This window comes from Thunnus thynnus, chromosome 11 (assembly GCF_963924715.1).
Source record: "Thunnus thynnus chromosome 11, fThuThy2.1, whole genome shotgun sequence".
NCBI lineage: Eukaryota > Metazoa > Chordata > Actinopteri > Scombriformes > Scombridae > Thunnus > Thunnus thynnus.
The window spans coordinates 31,430,478-31,440,796 of record NC_089527.1 but is presented as its reverse complement, the minus strand read 5'-3'; the positions used below and the strand labels follow the sequence as shown (position 1 = coordinate 31,440,796).

Here is a 10,319-nt window from a genome sequence, read left to right as displayed (position 1 = left end):
CACAAACGATGGCCTTAGTGTGGTCATGAGTTTGAACCAAAGAGTTGAAAATATCCAGTATTTCACAAAGGAAAAAAGCAAAAATATACATAATTTTATGTAAGAGAAGGTTGTGAACGACTGATAAGTTAACATGTTAACATACTCCCTGCTCAAATACCAGGTTGTATTAGAAGTATCCCACTTATCTATTTGCACATGTAAACATCATATTCTGGTTACAGAAACCAGAAGAAGCCCCCCGGTTATGAGAAACAGGGTTACTCTGATAAAAAGCAACACACTGTTCCGACACCTTATCCGTGTTTCTGATCTCTGTCTGCCGTGTGTGCAGATGCATCTTCGACTCTAATTACCGTATGTAGTCGCTAAATAAAGCAAAAATATATAATAAACGCTTTAACGATGACGTCTGGCAGTGGTAATGTACTCGGCGCTCCTCTTCTCATCTTCCATTACTGGTGAGGAGATGGAGAAGAAAATAGCAGAGTGGTAAATGCAGCAGAGTCCAGGCAACCATATACTAAAGTAGGTACATCCTCATCCGCTGAAGTAAGTCTGTGCAGAAATGACAGACAGAAACTGACGAGACGAAGGTGTGATATGATCAGAAACCTGGATGGTTACTGTTAGAAGCTTGTTTACAGGGACACGAATAACCAGGTTACTCCATCTTCATTCTCATTACTTCCTCATTATCCATCAACCGGTAGAAATGAAACAATCAGTCAGCTTCTTTTTCTGTAATAGTGGACTAAATATCTTTGAGTTTTAGATTGTTTGTTGGTCAAAAGGAGACATTTGAAGACATCATCATCATCAGAGTGTCTGGGAACTTCCAATGAGCATTTTTCGCTATTTGCTGACATTTTATAGACCGACAATGATCAATCAACTGAGACAATAATCAATTGCTCATGAAAATAATAATGAGTCAGTCACTAGTACATCACATGAGGAACATGCAGAAAGGACCGGCTCAAACTTAGAACTGAGGATGTGCAAAATAGTGAGACTGCAACTGACCCTGGAAATCAATGATTCATGCAGATGGCAAAGTAAACCCCCACCAGAACTAAACCGTATCAAGTTACCATTTTAGTGCACGGAAACCAAAAGTGCACACTGTTTTCACAACACTCACCAATGACTCTTTATTTAAAGTGCATTCTCTAAAACATACAGCAGTATTCAGAGTAAAGCATATACAGTAGTACACAGCGGGAAGACTAGAAATGCCACATGTTGATGCACACACTGCATTCTGAGTTTGCATATAATGGAAACCGGAGTTGGCTTGGCTGTCTCCTAGCAACAGCCAACAAATAGGGAAACTGCACAGAAGGAGGGTCAGGGCCAAAGCGAGGGAGTAAAGAGATGTAAACCATAGAGGAGCATGGGGTTGTAGCAGTGCTGGCACCTGACTACAGGTAAGACACACTGGTGTTTTTTTTTTTATTCTACAAAATTATATTTTAAAGCCCCCTCCACTTAAACATATGTTTTTCTTCTTGTTCCTTCAGTTGAATGATTGAGCTTCACTGTGCAGAATGATGGATGTGCAGTTGGTTTTCACATTCATCTGCTGAAGAGGCAAAGTTTGACTGTGCTCACTTTAAGTTTAAGGCATGGAACTTGAACATGATTTGTGACATCGCAACTAGTTTGGGGGCCAATCATCATCCAGAATGCAACTTGCATAAGTCTAATATAGAAACTTGAAGCCTCTGGTGCATAAACACTGAGAATAGACTCAGCAGTGAAGTAGGAGACATGTTGTGTCCAGCAGTTCAACTTTTGAAATATATTTTTATATTATCTGAATATTTGCATATTTATAGATTCTGTATTTTTAATTAGAGAAAAGGGGTAGATGTATTTTTTTTTTAGGATTTTAACAAGGTAATTTAACTTTTTTGTGGAAAAAACATATCTGACACAAGTTATTATTTCCTAAAACATGTCTTGAGGGGATCTTTAATGGTTGTATTGTTAAGTACAGTTGAATTTAGTTTTCCCTGATTTCATTACTATTTTCTATGAAAATGTAGGCGTGAAAAGAGTTTGGACAGGTTATTATTTACAACAGTTTTAAATGTGTTCATAGTTTTGCCAAATAAATTAGTCAAATTCTTTAAGAGAGACATGTAGTAGTAAGACTGAGTTGCTTAATAACTGTGCTTCTAATCCGACTCAGTTATCGCACAAACAAGCACTCACAGGATGAGCAACTGGACCCCTGTCATCTATAATGTAGTTTGGTAATGTGAGCAGAGACCTGGTCTATTTCACAAAGAGATGGGACTGGCACAGATACGCCTGTCAGTTACCTCCAACAGAAATGGCTTGACCGGCAGTGGTGGTGGAAAATGTACTCAAAATCCCCTCATAAATGCCTTTCTGACTACTCAACACTGACATAAAACCATAAAAGCTGAAAAAAAAAAACTGATCACTGATCACTGATTTAGAGGGATAATAAGGCCAGGATCTAGATGGCAGTTAAGAGTACATCTACCAGTTAAGTTTGTGGTTGAAAATAGGGTCCATAGGTCAAATTGAGTTTAGATTAATAGCTGATGAACTAGAGTTTGGAGGTTCAGACTAACATTTTGCACCCCCACTGAACTGTATTTTTTTGTTCTTTTTTGTACTACAATATACAACCATTTTAAATATACAGAATATAACAACTCCTCTTCTTTTTTTTATTTTTCTTTTTATTCTTATCTAGCACATTCTTCATTGTTTCTAAACTGTTGAACATCACTGAATTAAACTACAGTTATAACTCAGACCTTTGGTTTAGGTTGAAAAAGGCTGTATGTGTGGGAAAACACTTTCAGGTTGGCCAATAGGGTGCACCATAACACTAAAAGAAAAACATTTCTTTCTCAACCAAATGCACCACAGTTCACATAGTCTGATACATGAGTTAACCTGCATGTTACTTTCAGAGCTTCACAGTTATTCTATCTGAAACATTTCTTGGTTCATGTCCAGTCAGTGAAAGTGAGGAACTATTCCAAAATATAATATCTTGTTTCTATAACCAGCAGCTGAAAACAGAAAAAGCATCAGTGCATTTCCTAGATCAACAATACAGTATATTTCTATATACTATCTGATTAGTCTTTCATTATGAAAAATTTGATGGTTTGTGGTTTAAATGATACGTTAACCTTGCACCGCTCTATTGCAACTCTAGCACTGCTATAATCTTTTACAGTTATTGTATAATCTCCATTGCATGTTCAAAATGAGCACTATGGCATACCAATTCGCTTTTGTTACATTCATAACAATAGCACTTATTTTTATTTATGTATTTATTGGGACTATGTACAGTGTTTAACAGAAATGTACTGTACCAGAGTTAGCTTATAGCTCATTTTCATCTGCTGTCCCTTTGGCAGGTCACAATTAAAACATATAACAGCACAATAACAAACAGTACAAAGCAAAAAACACACAAGACACACAATACAAAATACAAAGCTACACACACAATAGCACATCACATATACTTATACATCCCTGGCTCCACATTCACCAGCTGCGGCTGTATACTGTATTTAGTTTCATGAAGCTCAGAAATTACAAAGCTGAAACTCTTCAGTTCAGAACCTGAGGGATCAAATTAAACCCTTGAGTATTAATAAGTGTTAAACACCAACATATTTAAATAGATATTTTGCAATAGGAGTCAAAACTTTGTTCATTTTAGACTGCATATATTACAGGCATTGTTCTTGTTCAGCAATGTTAAATACAATTGTTAAAGGAGGTAATCTGTTATTTTTTTCAAATTCTAAAAAATTTAAAATAAAAAAGTAAAAAAAATATGATATAGTATTCATACATAGAACTGGGAACAGTACCCATTCCTATTCATTAAAAAAATGTTTAGGGCCACAAATATCCTGATTTATTCCCAAATAAGAATGCTACTTTCTGTTAATTATATGGTGGCTCCTTGGAGCTCCAGTATTATCACCATACATCACACAGAGGACAGACATCTTTCACTGCTGTTTCTCTACAACACTTTGATCTGCTTATGAATAAAATATCAAAGCAGGGTCTATTTGCAGAACTGGGAAGTTGAAAAGTATTGTTATGTTGACACTTGGAACGTCTCTTTACCTCCCACTCTCGCCCTCACTCTGGATGCTTCTGGCTTTCTGCCACCATTTGAAATGCTAATAGATTTCTTGGTGCAAAACTCAAATCTGTCTTCCTCCTCAATGTTAGTTCTTTCTGTCCACGGCTTTGTCTCTCTTATGGCCTTCCTTCATAGCTGTATCATCTTTTCATGAGCAGCTGTTCACTTGGCAGCATTGCAATAGCTTCAATAAAAGACTTGTCTGGTGCCAGTAGTTGAAAAGGTGCTTGCTCAGTTGTTTCTGCTGGGCTGAATTTGGAAATATGGTGTCATGCTGGATTTGGTAAACTGTATTTTTTGTTAGTGTGTCTGTCAAGTAACCTACAGAGAAACTCATGTCTGACTATGGTCATGTCCATTGCAATTAAATGTTTCATATGCTACACACTCCAACTACAAGTTACAGCCTCAAAAAGTACTAAAGAGTTTTAAGAACCACTTCTGAACTACAATATATTTAACTATTGTAAATGTAATTGGGCCATATATGAGTGGGCAAAGCTTGTCATTTCCAAATTGGGCAATCAAATTTCAGGGGGAGAGTTCCTTTGGTTATATTATCTAAACCTTTTGGTTGATTTTGATTTAGTTGAGAATTTTCAAAAATGGAAACAGCAGAGATGTTCCAGCATGAAATCAAAATCATTTTATGTACAGATTTATTCTAATATCATCTTCATGTAAAAATCTACCTGACATAACATGGTTCATAAGGCACCCATTGTACTCATGATTTTGTCATTTGTGTGTGCATTTATCCTCCCTTTCCCCTCATTATCTCTTTCCGCAGGAACTTAAATTGAATGCTAGAAAAGAAGTAAAGATCCATCCATCCATCATGTTTGTGGGAACTCCTTTGGGTAGCAATCCCAACTCCCCTATTCCACCCCACAGCCCCGGTTCTGATAGTCAGTCAGATGGCAATTCCCCTGCTTTCCTGCCTCAGTCCCCTCCTTGCTGGGTAACACAGGCACGGTGCGACCTTGCCCAGGCAGAGGCAGAGCTTCATCGCCTGCAAGAGCGTCATGCAACTGAGACAGAATCTGTGAAGCGGGGTGTAGAACGGGCTGTCCTGGGAGCACGCAGAGAAGAGCGACGCCTGCTGGAGAGGGTGGAGCAAGACCATCGGGACACTCAACGGAACCTGGAGCAGATCCAGAGGGAGAACATGGCAGCAGCCCGGGTCAGCCAGTCCCTGTTGGACCAAAGGCTTCGTAAACTAGCTCTTCTTCAGCAGCGAATCCAGGAGGTGGGTCAGCAGTCAGGCCTAGATCAAAGTGGGCCAAACCAGAACCTGCTGCTGAAGGAGGTCACGGAGTTCCTTCAACCCTGGGAAATCTCGGTTTCCTTAAAGAAAGTGAACTTTAAACCTAGCTCCCAACCAAATGCTGTCACCTTTGGAGATATTCGTGTGCAAGAACATAGCCTCAGCCTACATGTTGGAGGCTGTGGGCCACAGGGGCAGTTGTGTGCTCTCCATTCACAAGAGATGCAATGTGTGGACACAAGCCAGCGTGGTGCTGAAGAAGAGCAAAACACCCAAGGACAGGGTTGGACCTCACCAACAGGTAGGGTGGTCAGAAAGATTAGTCTCTCTACCCGATGTGATCTGGAATCAGAGCAGGAACCAATGCTCTCCTCACCAAAGATTTTCTGCCCGCCTCCCAAGTTTGAACAGTCTGACTGGGAGTCATCCCAGGATGATGAGACAGAATCAGCTTCCTTTGAGCCACAAGGGGAAGATGTATTTCTGGCTGTCCCTACAGTACTCAAAAACATGGATACTGAAGGCAAGGAGCATGTGTATAAAATGAATAGTAATGGAAAACACTACTCTCCCAGGAACCAGAGGAAGCAACTTACTGTGGTCTCTGGCCGGAAGCCGTCCCCCTCAACTGAACGAAGACGTGAGCATGCTAAGCTTGGTCACTGCTTGAGTTTAGACATCCAGGAGGGAGATAAAGGAAAGGTTAATCAAGATTCCAATAGCAGATATTTTAGGTATGGCAACAGTACCCTAACATCTCCCAGGATGAGTCCAAGAGAGACTCTGATCAGCCAAAGCTGCCTAGACCTCACTTCCAGAGGCCGACCTCACTCTTGCCTCAGCCAGTCCTCTGATGAACACTCTCTAAGGACACTTGGTGACTCTGGCCGAGCACCATCCCCAACAGACAGCCTTGACTCCAGCTACACCTTCATCGTTAGCCCATCTCATGATTACAGCATGAACAGAGGCTCTTTGAACTACAATTGCCGTCTATCAAAGTCTGCAGTGGACTTGACACACAAGACACGTCCGTTGATCAGCAGTGCGACAAATGAGCACATAGGAGTGTGGAGGGTGAAGTGTAACAACTTCAACTCCATGTCAAGCTCACCCTCACCAACTCTCAGTAGGGGGCTGAGGGTCTCTGATATGGGGCAAGCTCACTCGTACCCTACACATCGAGGTCATAATACTCTGCACCAGCCACAGAAGAAAATCACAGTGGCTAGCTCAAAACAACCCCTGGTGGGTAGGTCTTTATCCATGTCTGTCATAGATGGTTCCTCTCAAGAGCCAAAGAGAGGCAGAAGAGAGAGAGGAGAGCCAGCCCTGGTGGAGTTAGAGGAGGAGGGTGATCAGTCCTTGACAATATTCAACCCCAGAGGAGTCCATCTGATCAGACGGTTTGGGAAGCAGGGTTCGGGTCGTGCGGACCTTACCCTGCCAAGTGGTGTCCATGCCACTCCACAAGGCCAACTCTTTATAGTGGACTGTGGGAATGCACGTGTTCAGGTATGTGTTGTGTTAAATGTGTTTCTGACATGTACAACAAGCAGTATGTGTGCTATAGCAAATGTAGTTCCAATGATTTGAAAATAAAATGTAATCTTTTAACCAGGTGACTGACCCCCAGGGCAATGTCCTCCAGCAAGTGACTTCCCCAACTTCTGATGGCTCTGCCAGGCGATGTAGGAACTACTTTGACATTGCTGTGAATGCTAAGGGTCTAATTGCAATAAGCTGTGCAGCAGAGCGAGCCCTGCTTGTGTTCAACCGGCATGGTCGCCTGCTCCAGACCTTTGGTGGGTCAGGCTTGGGCTCTGCAAAAGATGAGCTTGAGGCTCCCAGGGGTGTGACGGTAACAAGGCTGGATGAGTTTTTGGTAGCTGATATCCGGAAAGGTACCCTTATTGCCCTAAAGCTTGACCCTAAGACAGGCTCCCGTCTTGAGCGCACAGTGGTAACTGGATTCCACCGGCCCTACTTGGTGGCAGCTTGCTTAAGCTCAGGCATGGTAGCTGTGTCCGAAAGGGGCAATGAAACAGGTCGTGTGCCTTGCATCAAAGTGCTAGAACCAAGCTGGAACACAGTGAGAGTCCTGGGTGTGTGTGCTGGAATGGGACCTGTCCTGGTCTGCCCCTGGGGCATCTGTATAGATACAGATGGGAATGTGCTGGTAGCAGACTGGGGGGAGCAGCACAGAGTACTGTTATACCCAGCACAGGGAGTGGGGTGGCCCATAGTAACCCAGGGTTTGAGTAGTCCACGTGGCCTGACCCTGCTGCCTGAGGGCCACCTAGCTGTGTCTGACAGCATGCACCACTGCATTAAGATTTATCACTACAAAGCAACCCAGGACTAGAAATAGAGTCTAGTGTGTACAGACAAAGAAGTTTTTAAAACTCCTAGCATGAAAGAAGCAAACCCTTTTCCACGTCTGATGTGGTCTCATACCGTCATGTCTGAATCTCTCCTCTTCCACATGCTGATTCAGCCATAAACTCACTATGCTCTCATGAACTTTTCATTTTGATATCTGGGGTAAAGCATCCACAGTGTATATTTAAGGGTGGTCAAAGTATGCAAGCCAAGGGTATAGTCTGTGCATGGCTGAATCCCTTTCTGCATGACTCCACTCTGCTTTAGTCGCGCATGAAATGACACATATATTGAGGTTTCAGGCATCTACCACTGAAAAAGCACTTGTAATGGTACAGCTGAACTGAAAATGCTCAGTGTAGCATTAGTTTAGTTTGGTTTAGTTCAGCTGCTGCTTAACTGTTCAGGTTCAAATAGAACTGAGTTTCTTTATTGGTAAGTCTATAAAATGTCTGTGCTGTTCTGTGTTCTGCCTTCTCCCTCCAGGACACATCACCTGTTGTCATAGTTTTAAGCCAGAGCTGCTAATCTGCAGAGATGGGCACTGACAAAGTAACTGTGAGCCCTAAGATCCAAGAGAAATACAAATGCACACACATAGGCTGTCATAACTTAACAGAACAGAACTGAATTAAGAATTTCAAGAGAAGGGGCACAGATTACCTTATTTTCCAGCATGGCATTTTCAGTTTGATGTGTTGAAACCAGAATGGTTTAAATATTTCAGTGGCATCTTGTCACGATTGATTTAAGTAATTCCTGCTTGGTGTACAATTTTTCACGCTGTCACTGATCTGTACTGAGAATGAGAGGACCACAGTGGTGTTTTTCAGTCCTCCTACTCCCTTCTTTCACCAGCAGTGTCTGTCATGCATATTCACCACTGATAGATTCTGTATGTAACAGGTGGATATACTGCTGCCAGAAAGTACAGGGTGGGTGAATAATCAGCAATGAAAACCAGACCTGCCATTCAAATGAGCTTTTATGAGGTATATCTGTTTAAAGCAGATGTTTCATTCAGGAGACCATTGCTTATTTGGGATCAGGCAGAGGTGTGAACTTACTAACTACATTCACCCTAGAACATTCTTGAGTATAATGTTTGCAGTAATGGTACTTTACTTGAGCATTTCCTTTTGGGAAAACTGCCTACTTTTACTCCACTACCACTCAGAGGGAAATGTTGTACCTTTCACTCCACTTCTATCTAAAAACTGTGGTTACTCATTACTTTTCAGCTGAAGATTTTACATTCAGCATGAGATAAAGAGTCACATCATTTTGCTGGGTAAAAAATCTAGGACACTATGTCAAGCCCTGAATAAAACATTATCCCTAAGACATTATCTTGAGTTTTAGAAATGGAAAGAGGTTAGGCATTTTTCTCAAGAGGACCCTATAATTCTTCGACTGTTTTCAAAGCATATAAATCCTCACAACTTGAGTTTGAGGTTTTCCCCCAACAGCAACAATATTATACATTGCTGTAGTCCAAAAATCCCTGAATAGTATCATGAAGTAGTTAGATGTAAAACATAAAAATACTGCTTAAATATGAATGCAGAAGTTATATAACACAGTTACAGAAACCAATCTTCACTGTCAGTACATTTATTTTCTTTTTACTTTTTACTTTTTACTTCTAGAACTTTTGTTACTTTTTAAAATAACATTTTTAATACAAAAACTATGTATGTAATAGAGTATTTTGTTTTTCCATTGTGGTATTGATGACTTTTTAGTTAAATAAATGTTTGGAGTGCTTTTCTACTCCCATGCTGTTTTAGATTAAGCCATGACACATCGAGACAGACACGATATATCAGCAGGGTGTACAGTTGTGGATGTGAGCCATTATTAGAAAAGACAAGCTGGTTTCATATGTTGTCATTTCGTTGTTATTACTATAAGCTAAGAAGGGAGATTATTGTGTTAAAGATATGTTTATTCCAGGATAATCTACTGTTGTGATGACTTGCATGTTAACAGTAAATAAAAAATGTTGGCTCAAATTTTGTCTTTTTAATGTGATCTTTTCCTCATTAGGCTGTTTTGTGTCATATGACAAACAAATGTAGTAAATCTTCGTATTATCAAATCTTATCATCAAGAGTGTCAACAAAAATATAAGTTTACAGCATCAAAATTACAAGTCTTTGCAGAAATACAATGGTGGAGCCATAAGATAAAAAATATATTAAACATTATCATGATTTCTTCTGTCAAAATTGACTATGGAACATTATAAACATGTTTTACATCCCTTTTGTAGTATTTGAAAATGTTATAGTTAATTTGTGTATGGATATTGCTTTATGTGAATATTGCGATAAGTTACAGTATCAAGAAAGTATCATTATTTTTCAATACTTCATATCAAGCATTTTCTACAAATGTCACTCATACATCACTTTACATAATTGATTTGACACACATACTGTATGTCTGCCATCATTTGCACTATAGTGAGAAAACATGACTCAAAATCTGCAGTACACAACT

At 40.3% G+C, this 10,319-nt stretch overlaps 1 protein-coding gene across 1 annotated transcript; it reads left to right on the top strand.

Annotated features, from left to right (window-relative positions):
• The first annotated feature begins 23 nt into the window (after window positions 1-23).
• Window positions 24-9,817, top strand: LOC137193192 (uncharacterized). Its single transcript, XM_067604471.1, has 2 exons — window positions 24-6,947; window positions 7,054-9,817. Exons 1-2 carry the CDS (start codon window positions 5,004-5,006, stop codon window positions 7,795-7,797), a joined length of 2,688 nt encoding a protein of 895 aa, XP_067460572.1. The 5' UTR covers window positions 24-5,003; the 3' UTR covers window positions 7,798-9,817.
• The last annotated feature ends 502 nt before the right edge of the window (window positions 9,818-10,319 follow it).